Source organism: Bos taurus, chromosome 5 (assembly GCF_002263795.3).
Source record: "Bos taurus isolate L1 Dominette 01449 registration number 42190680 breed Hereford chromosome 5, ARS-UCD2.0, whole genome shotgun sequence".
Lineage (NCBI taxonomy): Eukaryota > Metazoa > Chordata > Mammalia > Artiodactyla > Bovidae > Bos > Bos taurus.
Genome location: NC_037332.1, coordinates 43,076,871 through 43,096,170, shown reverse-complemented (window position 1 = coordinate 43,096,170; position 19,300 = coordinate 43,076,871). Strand labels below are relative to the sequence as shown.

The 19,300-nt window shown below is 40.5% G+C and overlaps 1 protein-coding gene across 3 annotated transcripts in view; it reads left to right on the top strand.

Moving 5' to 3' along the window:
* Positions 1-19,300, top strand: part of KCNMB4 (potassium calcium-activated channel subfamily M regulatory beta subunit 4) — a 110,088-nt gene that overhangs the window by 24,733 nt on the left and 66,055 nt on the right. For 2 of the 3 annotated variants that reach the window (XM_059886447.1, NM_001192523.1), the window contains exon 2: positions 11,436-11,563. The exons of the other annotated variant lie outside the window; for it this stretch is intronic. In XM_059886447.1, coding sequence (XP_059742430.1) covers positions 11,436-11,563 — 128 coding nt within the window. The remainder of the gene's footprint in view (positions 1-11,435; positions 11,564-19,300) is intronic. 3 annotated transcript variants of the gene reach the window in all.

The following is a 19,300-nucleotide window of genomic DNA, read 5'->3' as shown; positions in this document are numbered from 1 at the left end:
TTTCTCAAGAGGCAGATCAGGTGGTCTGGTATTCCCATCTCTTGAAGAATTTTCCACAGTTTATTGTGATCCACACAGTCAAAGGCTTTGGCATAGTCAATAAAGCAGAAATAGATGTTTTTCTGGAACTCTCTTGCTTTTTCCATGATCCAGCGGATGTTGGCAATTTGATCTCTGGTTCTTCTGCCTTTTCTAAAACCAGCTTGAACATCAGGAAGTTCACGGTTCACATATTGCTGAAGCCTGGCTTGGAGAATTTTGAGCATTGGCGTCCAGAGACAACTATATTTCACTGTTTTTGTTTTCTCTTTTTCCATTGTTTAAATTCATGTTCAAACAGTAGGCTCTCCAATGTATGTATTTTAGACAATCACCTGCCAATGGTTGAATCTGAGCATTTAACTTTCTTACACCATCCCATTCCGTCTCATTTTTCAGCCATTCACCCCTCAGATATCTTAGTTTTGGGCCAAATTAACATGGAGTGCTTAACTTTAACTACATAATGTTCATTTTTATTGCTGCTTTTTCTTTGCACTGGTAATCATGCTCTTTTAATATTTTCTTACTTCCTTATGTACCTTTACCTTACTTTTACAAAATTCTCCCACAGAATTGTAAGACTCCTTTGTATACTGTTTTTCATATACGTGCTATGCTAAGTCACTTCAGTCATGTCTAACTCTTTGCGACCCCGTGGACTGTAGCCTGCCAGGCTCCTCTGTCCATGGGGATTGTCCAGGCAAGAGTACTGGAGTGGGTTGCCATTTAGTTCTCCAAGGAATCTGCCCGACCCAGGGATAGAACCCTCGTCTCTTATGTTTCCTGCACTGGGAGGTGGGTTCTTTACCACTAGTGCCAATACCTGGGGAGCCCATATACTTATTCATAATGTGTAACTGTTTCATTCTACTTTTTTCTCCTTTAAAAAACTTTCCTTTCTGAACTGCTTCAGCCTACTGCCCCAAACTGCGCTGGTTGCACCTTGGACCTGCTGTGTCTCTCCTCTGTTAGGTATTCTGTTTCCATGACCCTATGCCGTTGTCTATATACCCTTTCTTTGGTGAGATACATCTTCAAGTAGCTTCCTGAGAAAGGGTGCATGGGAAATACAATTTTTGAATCTTATGTATTGATCAGAGTTCTTTTTCTGAGGCTGTAACATACTCTAATCAGTTTACTCAAAATGCAATTTATTATTTGTTATCTATTGCCCATAAATCAATATAGGCCTGTACATCCAACATCATTCCTTTTAAGAGAAATAAACAATTAGAAGTTCTGCTCAAAATTATGCTAAACTGAGCTCAAATGTTTTCTTCGACCAGAACTGGTCATAGGCTTTAAGCACTCTCAAGCACACTGCAGAGTACTCCTAGAGCGATGAATATGTTGTTGTTGTTCAGTCACCTAGTCTTGTCTGACTCTTCACAACCCCGTACTCTGCAGCATGCCAGGCCTCCCTGAATATCTTAGTCTGAGAAAAATATGTCTAGATTAACAACTGCAACATTAGGATAAGTTGAGAAGGCCATAGTACAAAAGTGAAGATGTGTCAGGAATATGAAGCATTTATTTATTAATCTTTTTTGCCTGCAGGAGCTGCGTTAACCCTGAAAGCCCCACCTCTGTGTCTAGGTGGGTCGAATAGCCCAATGTACAATGAATGACATGGTGACTGGATGTCCCATGCTTAGGCATCAGTAACAAACCAAGAGTTTCTTGAAAGGAGAATAGCAATTTGTCAAAGAAAGCATGGGTTTGATTTACACTATCAGAACTCCACAGACTCCATCTATCCCTCCCCTCTGGCACTGCTTGGATACCATTCGAGGTCCTGGGCCACAGAAGTCAGTGAAAAGAGTAGGTTCTCCTGCTCTGGCTGCCGCTGAAAGGAGTCAGGTTTGTGGATTGCTCAGTAAGGGATCAGAGGTGGGGTCCCAAATATGGGTAAGTGTTTCCTCCAAAATGTCAAGGGTCCATCATGCACTGTGCCTCTTAGTTTTAACGAGTGAAAAGGACAGCAATCTCTTTCACTCTGGAGGACATATCCAGAAATCCCCTGTGCCATGACACCCCCAGAAGCATCACTGAAATAACACACCACTGCATTTCCCACTCTCTGGCACACCTGTACTTTACCAGGGAATTTAGAACACTTTGTACTCCCCAATTTCTGATATCAGCAGTGTGTATCATCAGCATGATATCATCTTCCTGCAGTGCAGGAGACATAGGATACCTGGGTTTGATTCCTGGGTGGAGACGATCCCCGGGAGGAGGAAAATGGCAAACCACTCCAGTATTTCTCTTGAAAAAGCCCATGGACAGAGGAGCCTGGTGGGCTACAGTCCAGTCACAAAGAGTCGGACACAGCTGAGCGACTACACATGAGCGTGTATCATTTTTATTATGATCACAAATTTTGTGGATCATAAATACAGACAGGGCATAATGGGGACAGTTTATCTCTGCCCTGTGATGTTTGAGGTTCTAGTGAAATACTTGAAGCCTGGAGGCAAGAACCATCTGAAGGCTCATTCACTCCCATATCAGAGAGTTGAGTTGAGCTGGCTGTTGAGTGGGGGGCCTTGGTTCCTCTCCACACAGGCCTCTCCGTGTGGTCTCTCTGCATGGACTACTCTGGGCTTTCTCACAGCGTAGTGTCCGAACTCCAAGGGCAAGCATTCCCAAGAGAGAGATGCAGGCAGAAACTATGTCCTCTTTTTCTGATTTAGCTTTGGAAATCACACAGCATCACTTCCTCTGTAATCACAGACTCATCCATATTCTAGGGAAGGGAAACCCACAACACTGAGTAAAGGAGAGTCAATGTCACATTGTAAAAGCATGTAAAATAGGATAGATATTGGTGGAGCCATCTATGGAAAAATACATTCTGCCACAAATAGGAAGCATCAATTTTTCATCACCACTATCTATCAATTCTGGTTCTAGGGGACTTACCACAGACAGGGCTTGTTGTTTTCATTCATGCAGAAATGATGGTTGTTAATATTTTATTTTATACACACACACACACACATATATATATAATGAATCCCAGGTGGCTCAGTAGTAAAGTATCCACCTGCCAGTGTAGGAGATGCAGGAGATGTGTGGGTTTGATCCCTGGGTTGGTAAGTTCCCCTGGAGGAGGAAATGGCAACTCATTCCAGGATTCTTGCCTGGAGATTCCCATGGACAGAGGAGCCTGGTGGGTGGTAGTCTGTGGGATCACAAAGAGTTGGACATGACTGAGTGACCAAGCACACACACACACACACACATTATGAGGCATTTTTGAAGGCGTGCAAGAGCATTTAAGACATTTTATTTCATTTAAGTGTTCTATATGGTCATAAGAGGATTGGCCATCTCAAGAATTTTAAATTATCATCATAAGCCATTGAACACATCTTCACATATACTGCCATGCTTATTATAAATAATTATTGTTGAGCATCTTCCAGATTAAAACTTCTTGTTTTGGTCTGACTTCTATTGAGATTCAACCTATATTTTTTGGCAAAGACACTGCATTTTTATTTCCTGACTTTCCAGCTGAATGAACTATTTTCTCTTGAAAGTGGAATGTTGTTCCAAACTTTTTTCAGTTTTCATAATGTCACCAACTTTAGCAGTCTATTTGAATCCAGAAGTTAAATAAATAATGTTAAATTACAAAAATGCAGATGTGGTCTCAAAACGTAATAATACAGTCCAACTAAAGGAGAGTTGGGGGCGGGTGGTGGGTGGTGAGCTGTTTTTCTTCGTGGGTAGTGAGTGGTTCAGATAATTGGGGCATTTTCCAATGTCTTCTCCCATGTCCCTCACCTTCAAGCACATTAGATGATTCAGTCTTTCTGGAACATCCATCACATTCCATCTTCTTGGAATGTCCCCTTCCCAACCCATTCTCTGAAAAACAAACTTCCATTCAACCTTAAAGACACAATCATGGTTTCTCTTTTGTGAAGCCTTCTATTTCCCCTCAAAGCCAAAATTTTAACTTCTTCTTTCGTAACTACAAAGCACTCTAACATATGCTACTGTTACTGCACTGCATGTTCCTGGGAAGGGAGGAAGAAGAGGGCTAGGGGGTAACATCTAAGCTTTGTATCCTGTACTGCGCAATCAAGAATGGTTTAGTGCATAAATGATCAATTCCCCAAACCTGTCATTCCAAGGAAGAAAGAAAGCTGTTAAAAATGCAGGTTCCTAGTGCCTCTGAGTGAGACTTTCAGAAGGGTGGATCTTTTGACAGTCTAGGGGTCTGTGGGACCATCCTTTGACGAACCCTATTCTAGGCTGGGCACCTCTCTGTACCTGTCCAGCTTGCTCTCTCTGAAGAGCTCATTTTAGCGCCCCTTTGTTCTTAGCCCTACTTTTCACATTTTCTAAGCCATTTATTTGGCCTTCGGATTCTTCTATAAGATTATTTCCATTTAGCTTTGAGATGTGGGTGTGCATACTGGAACCACTTGCCCTAGAATTTAGCTTAGCTGACATATAATTCTGTATGTGTTTGCTCAGTTAACCTACATTCCACAGGAATATGTGTTTGCATTCAGTGCACACGTTTGCAAACAATTAATGAAGTCATGAGGCATGTGAAATATTGTAGGGTTTATAAATGACTCAGTTAAACTTTTTATTCTACAGAGTTTTTTTTTTTTTTTTCCTTTCTTTTTGGCTGTACAGGATCTCAGTTCCCTGACCAGGAACTGAACCAGGGCCATGGCAGTGAAAGCACCGAATTCTAACCACTAGACCACCAAGGAATTCCCCCACTTTGTTTTAAGTGCTTTTCTGATTGTATGTTTATATTTTCAGAAATGTCATTAAAATTATACACCAGAGCTGACACAGAGAGGTCTTACGGGATTTCAGAAAATAGGAAAGTATGGTATAAAATATAATTAAATCTATGTTCCAGTAGATAATGTTTTAAGAATTCATTTTACAACCAAATTTACTTTGGAAATTATTTAATCTACTAAACCTATTCCAGTATTACGTCTTTCAATAATTACCTCCCTAACCAAGTCAAGTCAAGAAAGAAACTGGAACCAAAAAAATGTCTTCATTTCTCTTTCTTAAGGAATGCCTAACATAGAACCCAGCCCCCAGTGTTTAGTTAACTAGATGGTGTGTTTTGTGCAGTGGTTTTTTAAAGTTACTCAGTAAAGGAAGAAAGTGAATTTTGCCTACTCTGCCCACATGATTGAAACGCAATCCTCAAGACACATCACAAAGAACCCACTCAAGAAGTGTTCTATTAAAATACAAATTCATTGTGGTAGGCTGAAAAAGAATGCTGTTATGAATCTTGATAAGCCCTAAAATAAGATAATGTAAAGTAAGTGATAATGCATACATAATCAGATATTTCACTTCAAGTGATGATAGTTTCTTCCCTTTATAAACTCTCTGAAAGTTTTTACATTAATACACTCAGAATAGCCCATTCAGTTCCATCAATTTCCTTCATGAATGCAAAACTCAAATTTCTTTTCTAAAAGATAGGCATTAAACAAATATATTTTATCATGTACCTCTTTTTCTCCTGACTTTTTAAAGAGAGTGATTTCATGCAATTTTAGGCAGCAAATGACACAGCCTCTAGTGAAGGTTATTTGGGCGATAATGGTATTAGAAGTTGGGAAAGGCAGCCTTTGCAAATGAAAAACAAGAAAAGGTCAGAACAGCACAAAGAAGTTTCTCCAAGGGAAGGCTCATTGTCCTCCATGACCGAAGACGTTGTGTCTATAAATTCACCTAAGTGAAATTACATCTGTGGCACCAAAAACCAACCCTGAAGCCAAATTGAGAAGGAGGGAACGAGCAAAGACTTAAATACATTTCTCTGAGAATGTACCGGGAAACCAAAGGGCTGCAACCGACAGCTTCAGCCCGCCAATCCACAGGAGGACTTCACAAAGTCCATTCCCAAGAAAACATTACACTAGTTCTCCAAGAGAGCGGTGTGGAAGTCAGGCCACTTCCCTGACCACCAAATCAGGGGGCTCCAAAAAGGGAAAACTGGGAAGCCCTAAAGCGAGGCACTGTGGTTGAGAATTCTCTGCAGGGAATTCCTCAGCTGCTGCTGCTGCTAAGTCGCTTCAGTCGTGTCCAACTCTGTGCGACCCCATGGACTACAGCCTACCAGGCTCTTCCATCCATGGAATTCTCCAGGCAAGAGTACTGGAGTGGGTTGCCATTGCCTTCTCCGGAATTCCTCAGCAGTCCAGTGGTTAAGACTCTGCGCTCTCACTGCTGAGGGTCCCAGTTCAGTCCTTGGTCAGAGAACTAAGACCCCGCAAGCAGCAAAAAAAAAAAAAAAAAAAAAAATTAAACTAAAAATAATAAAATGACTCAAGAAGCTCAGGAAAAAAAGAATTCTCTGCGGTTTGAATCCCAGCTGTTCCATTTGCCTTTGTAATCTAAGAAAAGATTTAAAAAAAAATTTTTTTTTTTTGGCTGTGCTGGGTCTTTGTTGCTGCTCAGGCTTTTCCCTAGTTGTGACAAATGGGTGTTACTCTTTAGTTGCAGTGAGCAGATTTCTCATTTCAGTGGCTTGTCTTGCTGTGGAGCACAGGCTCTAGGTGCATGGGCTCAGTAGTTGCTGCTCCTGGGCTCTGAGCACAGCCTCAGTAGTTGCGGCACATGGGTTTAGCTGCTCCATGGCACGTAGGACCAGGGATCGAACGCGTGTCTCCTGCATTGGCAGGCGGATCCTTCACTGCTGAGCTACCAGGGAAGCCCTAAGGAAGGTTTTCTGAAACCCCTCTGTCCCTTAGTTTCCTCATCTGTAAAATGAGGGTGATTATAATAATTGCTCATTTGAATTGAATGAGATTTGGATTAATGAAATGTTTGACATATAGTCAATAAGTGTTAACCATGCTGATGATAGTGATAATGGTGATAAGACACACATTGTTTGTGCCCCTCCTCCAAAGGAGAGAGATTTATGAGGGAGCTATTTGGTGCCAGGAAAACCTTGAACAACTTGAACAACCCAGAAAAGAAAATCTCTATGACTGATTTTTGAATTTTTTTTTCTGGAACACTGCTTTGAATTTTCACTTATACCTTATTTTAAAATTCTTATAATCTACACCGATCCACTAAATTGAGAAAGAATCTAGAGCAAATCTGAGTTAGGCTTCATAGAAATTTTAAAGACCAATTAAATGGACAATCAAGGTATAAAAAAATAGATAATAATGATTTTTAAGGGCCTTAAAGTTTAGCCTTTTAACAATTTTCCCAATTTTCCTTTCAAGGACATGTGCACTTTAGAAGCTGCTGGAGTATTGTAAACTCATTATTTAATCTGTGATACTCTTTGGAAAGAATGCAGTCCTTGGAAAAAAATACTTAAATTTTGATCACAGGTTATTTTCCCCAATGTGAGAGAGTACTTTGCTTCCAAAAATCCATCTATACTAGCTCAAAGTCTCCTAGAGGCAATAAACATTTCTTTTATCCCACATAAAATCACAACATACCTAATATAAAACTTTACACCCTCCGTGAAACTTTTAGTCTGACTTTTTCAGAAATGTGTAGCTGTAATTCTCCTGGTCAGACTATAGAGCTGTCATTCAGTAGAGACACTTCTTTCCCCCTCCTCCCAAAACTGAATAGTAAAGTTTTCAAACTGAGATAATAACAGAATTTAAAAATCTGCTTTAATTACATTTGGTTGTTGGTTGTTATTCCCGAAAATGTTTAGCATACCTCTTGTTTTGAGTATCAGCTGTTTTGTTGCTAAATCATGTCCGACTCTTGCAACTCCATGGACTGTAGCCTACCAGGTTCCTCTGTCCATGGGATTTCCCAGGGAGGATTACTGGGGTGGGTTGCCATTTCCTTCTCCAGGGGCTCTTTCCAACCCAGGGATCGAAACTGCATCTCCTGCATTGGCAGGTGGATACTTTATTGCCGAGCCACTAGGGAAGTCCTGTGTTGAGGGGCTTGCAAAAAGACCTCTGATGAGTTTTTCGTTTCACACCTCATGGCTTCTACCTCCAGATCTAGAAATTTCTGCCCTCTACAAAGAGCACAGTCATTTGACACTATTCTCACTTTATAAACTAGTTGACCATGATACAGAAAATGAATTTTTAATAGAAGGAAAGGAAACATCTGTCACATTATAGGAAATAAGCAACAGGAAAATCAGAAGCCCTTTATAAACATTTTCCTAATGCAAAATACATGTCTCCAAGTAAAGACTAACCACACTTGTCCTCCTTGCTGGCTGGAATGGTGGTTTCATCAGGCTTCCTGGCCATCTCCCCAGTGGGCAGGATCTCTTCTGGAGAAAATACTCAACAGTGTTTGCAGTACTGCCTTCTGCTGGGTCCTTTCTTGCTGTATCTCCAAGAAGAGAATCATAGAGATATAGAGCTAGAATTTATTTTGGAGACTTAGCAGATTAGGGAAAATGAAATTTAGAAAAAAAGTAATTTACTTCAAGCCCAAACATGTAACAACTAATAAGACTGGAACCCTATCTAATGGTCTCCATTGCTTCTAAGCCCAACTGCTGCTTTGAAGAGCTCAGGATTCATAATTTCACAGAATTTTTTTAGCTATATATTATTGTTATTAGTAGAAGTGAAACTATATATGCAGAGGGTAAATATGCATTGAGACAATATTTGTATAACATGAGAATTTGTTACATATAATAGAAAAATATTTTACATTTAAATAAAACTTTAAATTTTAATCTAAGAAATTTAAAAATATTTTTAAAATTAATTAAAAATTTTTTTAAAATTAAAAATTTAGTTTTAAAAATTTTAAATAAAAATATTTAAAATTTAAATGAAATAAAATTTCACAATAAACTGTGGAAAATTCTGAAAGAGATGGGAGTACCAGACCACCTGACCTGCCTCTTGAGAAACCTATATGCAGGTCAGGAAGCAACAGTTAGACCTGGACATGGAACAACAGACTGGTTCCAAATAGGAAAAGGAGTACGTCAGGGCTGTATATTGTCACCCTGCTTATTTAACTTCTACGCAGAGTACATCATGAGAAACACTGGGCTAGAAGAAGCACAAGCTGGAATCAAGATTGCCAGGAGAAATATCAATCACCTCAGATATGCAGATGACACCACCCTTATGGCAGAAAGTGAAGAGGAACTCAAAAGCCTTTTGATGAAAGTGAAAGTGGAGAGTGAAAAAGTTGGCTTACCCATCACTTCATGGCAAATAGATGGGGAAACAGTGGAAACAATGTCAGACTTTATTTTTTGGGGCTCCAAAATCACTACAGATGGTGACTGCAGCCATGAAATTAAAAGACACTTACTCCTTGGAAGGAAAGTTATGACCAACCTAGATAGCATATTGAAAAGCAGAGACATTACTTTGCCAACAAAGGTTCGTCTAGTCAAGGCTATGGTTTTCCCAGTGGTCATGTATGGATGTGAGAATTAGACTATAAAGAAAGATGAGCGCAGAAGAATTGATGCTTTTGAACTGTGGTGTTGGAGAAGACTCTTGAGAGTCCCTTGGACTGCAAGGAGATCCAACCGGTCCATCCTAAAGGAGATCAGCCCTGGGATTTCTTTGGAAGGAATGATGCTAAAGCTGAAACTCCAGTACTTTGGCCACCTGATGCGAAGAGTTGACTCATTGGAAAAGACTCTGATGCTGGGAGGGATTGGGGGCAGGAGGAAAGGGGGACGACAGAGGATGAGATGGCTGGATGGCATCACTGACTCGATGGACGTGAGTCTGAGTGAACTCCAAGAGTTAGTGATGGACAGGGAAGCCTGGCGTGCTGCTATTCATGGGGTCGCAAAGAGTCAGACGTGACTGAGCGACTGAACTGAACTGAACTGAATACTTTAAAATATTTAACTGCTGTAAAAAAATATCTTCCTCTTCTTGAATAAAGATGTATCCACATGTGTTACTATTAATTTTACCAACATTTTTGAAATTTCCATGTTAACTAGCTGCAGTCCTAGGTTTAAAGATACAGAAGAGAAAATAATAACCCTTGTCCCAGCTTGCCAACAAATTGGAGAGGCTGACATGAAACAGACAAGTATGATACTGTGGATTCCACATGGCAGATTTGGGAACAAGAGCTTCTGTATGACTGCATCCCAGGCTTGAGTGAGAATGAGGACCGGGCAGGGACCAGATCATGGAGAGCTTTGTACATCATGCTAAAATGTTTGCTAAAATGTTTGTATTTTACCCAAAAATGGCCAGAAGACATTGAGAAAGTAGATGCTCTAAAATCATGTGACTCAAATTATACTATAAAGCTAGTGGATTTTTTCTCTGCTCCTTAATACTGAACACCTTGATACAACATCTGAGAGTGGAATGTGATGAGTCACCAGACTCTATTTCCAGTTGTAGAACTGACGGAAATCTCAGTTTCCTCATCTGTAAGGTGGGGGTCATTATAGGATTGTTGTAAAAAGGATCGGAGGTAAGGCCATTAAACATTTATTACCATGTCTGGCATAGTAAGGGCTTCCCTTGTGGCTGATAAAGAATCCGCCTGCAATGCGGGAGACCTGGGTTTGATTCCTGGGTTGGGAAGATGCCCTGGAGAAGGGAAAGGCCACCCACTCCAGTATTCTGGCCTGGAGAATTCCATGGACTATATACAGTTGGACATGACTGAGGGACTTCCACTTCACTGGCATAGTAAACATTCAATAGCTGTAAACTGGCATCGTCTTCACCATGATCATCATCATAAAAGACTGAAATGGAAAAAATGGATTAGAATGCTAAGGGTTAATTGTAACATCTAGGGTTAAGAGCAGTCTTCTAACTCTGCTGAATATATTGCTTCAAGTAATAAAGTCCCTTCACGGAGAACTACTTTGTCAGAGGCATGGCTAGAAAGGGACAACGGTTAGCAAAATGTGTTGATTATGTAATTGAGATGAACTTTCCCTTTGATTTTGCTGTTCAAGAACATGTAAGAAAAGAAAACGAGTTTCATCGGCTGAGATCAGTATCAGAGGAGAGCTGTGTGCTTGCTTTGTTAGTTAAAAGTAGAAAAGGAAAATGTCAAAGTCCGCTGGAGACTGGGGATAAAAATCAACTTTTGTGTTACCTCCCTTTGTTCATCAGCAGGCCCATATTATGCTTTCAACCCACTAGTAGATTGTAATTAATTGTTTATAAAGTATCTTTGCAGTATAATGGCTGAAAGTTATTTTTGGCTGTATCTTTATTATTGGAATACTTCCTGTAATTGCGCCAAATTCAAAATTTTAAATATAGTTTAGCAATTCCAATTTGGTTAAATTGAAAATTGAGTAGGTCAAATTAGATTTACCATAAGCATAATGCCATCTATCTATTAAAAACGGCCTATATTTCAATATTCTATAGAATAATAGGTTTACTTTCTGTGTTCTGTTTTGTTAGTGCTCCTATATTCCTCCCTGTAAGAGAGAAAATCAGAAGAACTTGGAAAGTGTCATGAATTGGCAACAGTACTGGAAAGATGAGATTGGTTCCCAGCCATTTACTTGCTATTTTAATCAATTTCAAAGGTAAGCAAATATTTACATGTGCATATTAAAGTTGTTTGTAGCCTCGGTAGCTAATTATATTAATAAATCATAGATTGTGCTCACTTGACAAAATATACAACGTGGAGAGAGATAGTCTCGACTCTTCCTAGCATGTAGTTAGGGTAGCCCTTTCTTACTCTATAGGATGGGGGGCATGTGAAGAACCTGCTAGCCAAAAAAGGTGAGAACCTGTATCATGCATCATAGAGTTTACCCTCTGGATACACTAAGAAAATGCCTTTAGGTAGGAGGACTGTTTACTAGGAGTGTTCTCCCAAATCATTTGTAATTAATGATCACAAACTGAACAACGTTCAGATTTATCATCATTTTGGGCTGCATCAAATCTTATCTTTCTTTTTCCTTTCTATTCTGGCCAGATATCTTCAAATGTTTCCATCATTAAAACTTTACTTGACCTAGAGAGAACTCAAGTTATAGCATACAGCAACAGTGCCTTGAACTAGACTATTCCAGTATCCACCCAGATTAATCATAGTAATCTGTTCATCAAATGTTGAGTATTCTCAGCTCTTTGCTGTCCCTCTCCATTTGGGTGTTCCACACTTAGGTCAGACTTTCTCTTCCTCCCATAATCCCTCTCTTAGTGAATGGCACTATAGCCTACTCATTTACTGAGTCTAGAAACTTTGAGTAATTCTTAACTCACTTTTCTCCTTTATGCTCTATAACCTATATTTATCATCCTGTTGATTTTATCCTGTATTAACTCTTCTGTGTCTTCCCTCTGCCACTGTTTTAGTTTAGATTCATGTTATTTCTCATGAATCTGAGAGCACAATAGTCTTCTAACTATTAACACAACAATAGTCTTCTAACTATTAACGCAACAATAGTCTTCTAACTAGCCCTTCTACTTCCACCCTTTGCCCCACTCCAGGACATTCTCCACACTGCTGCCAAGACTGTCTTTCTTAAACTTGGAAGCAAGAACAGGCAGGTAGGATCTACGTCTGAGGCAGGGATATGGCAGAGTCTCCTAATTCATGTAGAGGAAGGAGGTACAGAAAAGGGGCAATTTGTAGAACATCCAAAAGTGCCAGCTACAAGATATACCTCTGTGTGCTGTCTAGAGCTCTTTCTCAATCCTCACTGTCGTAACTATACCAGAATAACTTTAAAAAAAAAATGCATCACAGATGAATTAACTTAGAATCTTTGATGGTTGAACCTAGGTATTAGCATTTAAAAAATCAATTCTAAGAATTCTAGTATATGGTCAGGATTGAGAGCCACTGCTCTATCCTCTCACCCATAACCCTCTACTGGAATTGTTTGTATGCCCATCTTCCCAACTAGATTGCCTACTGGTTAATGGTATGGACCATATCTTCTTTGGGTTTGTATCCCTAGTACTTAGCACAGTACTTAGCCCAGAGATTTACTTAGTACTTAGTACTTAGCTCAGTACTTACTTAGAGATTGGGGTTGGCGGGGGAGTAAGGAGAGTACTGAGTGAAAAACATAGCGTTTCTGAGTGGCTACCTGTGCCAATCACTGTGAATAACATTTTGGTTAGATCACTAAATTTCTTATAATAGTTCTAAATACTGGCCCCGCTTGACAGGTGGGAAAACTGAGTCTTAAAGATTCCAGCGGAAGTCTTGAAGTGAAAAAAACAGAATGCAGCTTGAAACCAGCTCATCTGATTCCCTGAGCTCCTTCTGTTAGCCCTCTTCTTATCCCAGTTTGAGAGTAGTGGCAGTGGCAGTAGCCCATGGAGGGGTACATCAGAAGAGACATTTAGAATCACAGTCAGCAGAACTTAGCAGCCATGTGAGTGATGCGGAAAAGGGAGGTATCACATTTGACTGAGTGTGAGAAAAGGATAGTCTAGCTCTGACTGTGCTGAATCTGAGAGTCTCAAAATATCCAAAAGAAAGAGGTAGAATTACAGACTTTCAGTTCAAGAGTAAGAAGTCCGGGTCAATGTTATACGGATCTGGGAATCGTTGGCACCCAAGCCATGGTTGAAGCAAAGAGAAAGAATGCACACTGGGAAAGAATGCGTACTGCAGTGAGGAGAGAAATGTTGACAGAATCTTGGGATCCTCTGTGTTATTGGTATGAGGGGGAGGAGATGGAGAGAGAGTGGCCAGATGTTGAGAGGAAAGTGAAAAGATTTGGAAGGGCGAGTGTTTTAAGGGGAAAAGAATAATCAAGATGCACTGCTTAGAAGTCAACTGTGGCAGCTCCGAGTGTGTAAGTGATCTTTGTGAACACAGTTTAGGTACTGCCTCAAAGCAAAGGGGTTGAAATCACTTTGTCTTGGGCTGAGATGAGCCTGTGAAGGTTTTACCAAGTGCAGGCTACTTTTTCAAGAAGTTTGCCGTGACTGGAAAAAGAATTGGAGGGAGGAGATGAGTAATTGAGAGGGAAATAGGAATGGATACAGAGAAATGAGACGGAGTATGGACTAAAACTGCCAAGGGAGAAGGAAATATTGACTACACATAGTAAATAAGGAAAAAAGGGAACACTCCCTGAGGAAAACAGGGGAGAAATGAAATACAAAGGTGACGTGGGGATATGGTTTTCAGTGAGACGGGGAGCCCAGCCACAGGAAACAGGCACTAGCAGTCAAGACAGTTTGATACTGAACCCACCACGGTCTGCACCAGGTGACCCTTTAGGCTCCCACCCCCTGGACCCGGAGCTGGTTTCCGAATGTGCATGACCTTGAGCTTGCAGGAGGAAGCAGGCAGGCCCCTCCCACGGGCTGTGCTACCCAGCTGCTGGTCATCTTGGTAACTTGCCCTCATTCCCCACTCAGGTACCAAGTTTTCTAAAGTCTGCCTCCTCCAAATAGGGCTGCCTTCTGCTAGGGCACGAACTCCGAATATCCTCGGTACCAGATCAAACAGGACCATTCCCTGGCATGCTGAGAATTATCTGTAAAGAACTCACCCTGCATTATGCTGGGTTGGCCAAAAAGGTTTTGGGGTTTTTCTGTAACATCTAATGGAAAAACCTGAATGAACTTTTTGGCCAACACAGTATATCGATTATAGTATATCAACTTTAGTAGTGGTACATTTAAGTTCATCATTCCTTCTTTAGAACAGATACCCATTCCCCATCCATCATCTCACTGTCCCATTTTCAAACTTTTGGGGTATAGACAGAAGTAGGGATGGTCTCTCACAACTCAGAAGCACACCATACATGATTTTAAGTGACTTCGAGAAAACAGAAGTTTGAAGTTTGGCTCTTATATCATGACATTTGCAAGAGGAAACAAGAGTGCTGGTTGGAGGTGTGAAAAATGGCAGCTCCTTGGTGCCATCTACTCTTAGTACACTTTTTACTACTGCAAAATATGCAATAAAAATAGACTCACTGTAAAGACTCCCAGATGCTCTTGATAAGGTGAACTTTATATTTAAAGTAACCTTTAGATTTCACTCAAATGCAGGATTGGAGAGAAAAGTTACCAAGAAGTTTCCGTTTTCAAGAAAAGGATGTTATTTTAAAAATCTAAGACAAAGATGATTGGAGTCTTAGGTTTCCATTGTTGAAGGCTTATTTAGGTGAGTTACAGTCGGGAATGGAATCTGCAGTGGCCAGAGCAGCCATCAGTAGCCATGCCTGCCCTGGAAGGATGGTCCCCATGCAATCACCCCTTCCTTCTCTGCCACCCAAGAACCACAACATGGTGTGGTGACTTCCTGCCCAGGGCTTGTGGAACCAGGCCCTGGCTGCCTCTCTTCAGGATCTTCCCATACAGCCTTCTGGCTCTATGACTCCTTCAACCTTGAAGCATTAAATCTCCATAATCTCCATAAAATTTTACACTCTTTGGTATAGGCAAGGTCACACTTACTTTCCCTATATATTTTTGTCTCTTTCTATGGGGTCGCACAGAGTCGGACACGACTGAAGCGACTTAGCAGTAGCAGCAGCAGCCTTTCCTTGGCTTATCTTTTCTCAGCAAAACCCCAGAAATGCCCACTTCTCTCTCTCTCTCTCTCTCTAAGTGTCTCAGTAATGTCCAGCTCTTTGCCACCCCATGGACTGTAGCCCACACGGCTCCATGCCCCCTTACCACAGTTTTTTTCTTTTTTTGGCTGTGCTGGGTCTTTGTTGCTGCGTGGACTTTTCTCTAGTTGCGGCAAGTGAGGGCTACTCTTTAGTTGCAGTGCGCAGGCTTCTCATTGCAGCGGCTTCTCCTGTTGCAGAGCATGGGCTCTAAGAGCTCGGGCTTCAGTAGGTGTGGCGCCTGGGCTCTGGAGCACAGGCTCAGCAGTGTGGCACACAGGCTTAGTTGCTCCAAGGTGTGTGCGATCTTCCCGGACCAGGAATGGAATCCGTGTCTCCTGCATTGGCAGGTGGATTCTTTACCACTGAGCCACCAGGGAAGCCCACCAACTTTGTTTTGAAATCTCCATTCAGTTGCTCAAAAACGTCTCTGAGTCTTAGTCTTTCCATACAATTTTCCTCCCTCATCTTTGCCTTCCGCAGCTTCCCCTTGACGAGGCCGTGTCCCTGGAAAATGGCTACTCATTCCTTAATTCCCTTTGGATCTAAAGACAAGGAAGAGTGATCTGTCCTTAGTTTTTGAACTTTTCCTCTTAAGGAAAGCATTGTATTTTTCTATACAGGTTTACTTTTTAATACTTAATTTCTTTGTCCTAAGTGGATATTAGTTCACAGAGGGCACAGAGCAGGCTTACACATGCATGTGTGTGCACCCCCACACCCACATGCACACACACACACACACACAGTTGTCAAATGAACAGATCCAGCCACTTCACCTGTGAAGCCTTGAATTCATTCCCTCAGTTGAGGCCCTCACTGTTTCTCATCTAGATTGTTGAGGTGCCTCGCAACTGGTCTTTCAGGCCTGGCCTTTCTTTCATCAATCATCTACACTAGGCTAAGTTTTGTTGTACTTCACTTAAGTCTTCTTTGATTTTATCACAGTCCTTGATTAAATTTTTCTGCCTTCTTATTGTTCATTGGATGAAGGCTATGCCCTTCTGATTCCAGGTTCAACTTCTGCTGTTTACTCCCCTGTCTATAAGCTGGAAAAAGAAAAACAGACATGATCCATGCCTTCATGGAGCTTATACCCTATCATCACATTAGATAGATAATTACAAAGTGGAGTAAACACCATGAAGGAAAAGCTGGGGGTGCTGCTATGAGACATTATAACAAGGTGGGGAATTTCAAAGGCCTGTATGCATAAATCGTAATTAGGTGGAGACCAGAAGATGGTCAAGAGTTAGGTAGGCAAAAAACAAGGGGAACGGTATTTCAGAATGAGACACCACTATATGCAGAGGTTCTGAGGCAAGAAAGTTTGGTGAGTTTTAGGACCCAAAAGGCCCCCACGACAGAGAAGCTGTTAGGGAGAAGGAAAGTGGTGAGTGTTGATTCTGGAGAGAATAGGCAGGGTTTACATTTCTCTTAAACTCGGTGAGTAGCCAGTGATGGGGAGTGGTGACTTGACCTGATTTAAAGGTTTACACATTCATTCCACCTAGGCCAGTCCTCAGAGTATGCCCTGTTTCACACACACATTCATGCCTTTGCTGTCTCTCTCCCCTTCCTTCATCTTTTCCCTTTTGTAGGAATTAGCATGCTACAGTGGTAGGAAGGCTGAAACTAGCCACTTTCTAACATGTGGTGTGTTACTCTGACCTATGTGTGCCCCATTCCCTTTGTAGAAGGGAGAAATGATAAGGTTATTGTGAGGTTATCAGTGAGATGGTACATGCCTAACCCTGAGTAATTCCTATGAAAGTGTTTGCCATTATTATTTTTGTTACTATTAAAACTTGCCTCAAAGGCCACTGTGTAAACTTCTCTCACCTTTTCAGGTATAATCAGGCCCTCCCTCTTCTGAGTTCCTACAGGGGTGTGATTGCTTTTATCACACTGTTAGAGAGTTGGCTGAATATGTATCTTTCTCCTTGGATAGGTTATGACTTCCTTAATGCAGCAACCATGTGGCCTTAGGTGTCTGGTTTACATTTCTTCTCTACCGCTTAATAACTATGTGACCTAGGGTAAATTGTGGAACTTCTTGCTCTTGATTTTCTTATCTATAAGATGAGACAAAGATAGACATGTTCTATCTTCAGGATTTTACTTTTTATTTGTTTATTTTGGTAATGATCATATCTGCACAAGAATGAGTACTTAGTATACGTATATGCTTTTCTTTCCTTGCCCAGTAAATTTCTAACATTAATGGTGGAAACAACTAATCAGAGCATAGCCTAATTATTCACTGATTAGATGCTGAGTGAGATCTTGAATGAATACATAACAGAAATTTGATTAATGAGCAAAGTGATGGAACATACAAAAATAACTCAAAGGAGAGAATTTTATTGTGAAATAAGATAAATATGTTGTACTTCTCATCCTGAACAGATATATCCTAATTTTTAAGTTCACCCAGAGTATGTTTGTCCTATGATATATATTTTCCAAATTAAATTTGTCCTTAGCATTTTAGACAAAGATGAACATAATGGTCTGAGCTAAAGTTGAATAGAAAGCTCTTTAGAGTACAGTATGAAAGTCATAGAAAAGGAATGCTCACTTACTTAGGGCTTAGTTTTCTTACCTACAAAATTTCATAGATTAAATGATCTCTAAGAGTCCTCTAAGTTCTCAAGTTTTATGATTTTGTAATTCCCTGATTCTGAAGGTGTGTACAATTGCAATAGCTTAAAATGATGGATCAAATCCTAATGGTGAAAGAGAAAGAAAATTATCAAAGAACCAAATGGTTAACAGTCTGGAGCCATTAAGTGGAGGAGCAAAGAGTCCTACCTCAATAGTAATTGAGTTTCATAATTATGACACTGAGTCATCAAAAAAGTTAAATTTGGTTCAATATACTCTATTTAATAGGTAAGGAAATGTGTAATGCATTTTTAGAAAGATGTTACCAATTATATTTTAATATTTGTATTGGTTTTTATTCAACTTAAAAGGTTAAACCTCAATTATTTGGAAGAATCACTTATGTGAATACCTACCTCCTTCCCTTGAAATAAACAATATTGTTTTAGGGAGTCCAAAATCTTCCTGCCACAAAATAGCTAATCACTCTTCTATCATGGTATTACCCTTGCCAGCATCCTGGATTTCATCCATTGAATTACCACCATTTTAGTCTTTTACTGTTTAAAAAAATTTTTTTCTTTATTGGCGGATAATTGGTTTACAATATTGTATTGGTTTCTATCATAGATGACAAACACGTGAAAAGATGCTCAACATTGCTCATTACTAGAGAAATGCAAATCAAAATTACAATGAGGTATTGTAATGCGTGAGTGACCTCACTCCGGTCAGAATGGCCATCATTTAAAAATCTATAAGCAATAAATATTGGAGAGTTTGTGGAGAAACAGAAACCCTCTTGCACTGTTGATGGGAATGTAAATTGATACAGCCACTATGGAGAACAGTATGGAGATTCCTTAAAAAACTAGGAATTAGAACTACCCCTGTGGCTCAGTGGTAAAGAATCTGCATGCCAATGTAGGAGACTTGCAGGAGATAAGGGTTCTATCCCTGGGTCAGGAAGATCCCCTGGAGGAGGAAATGCCAACCCACTCCAATATTCTTGCCTGGAAAATTCCATGGACTGAGGAATTCAGTGGGCTACAGTCCATGGGATCGAAAAGAGTTGGACACGACTGAGCACCTGAGCACACATACCCTATT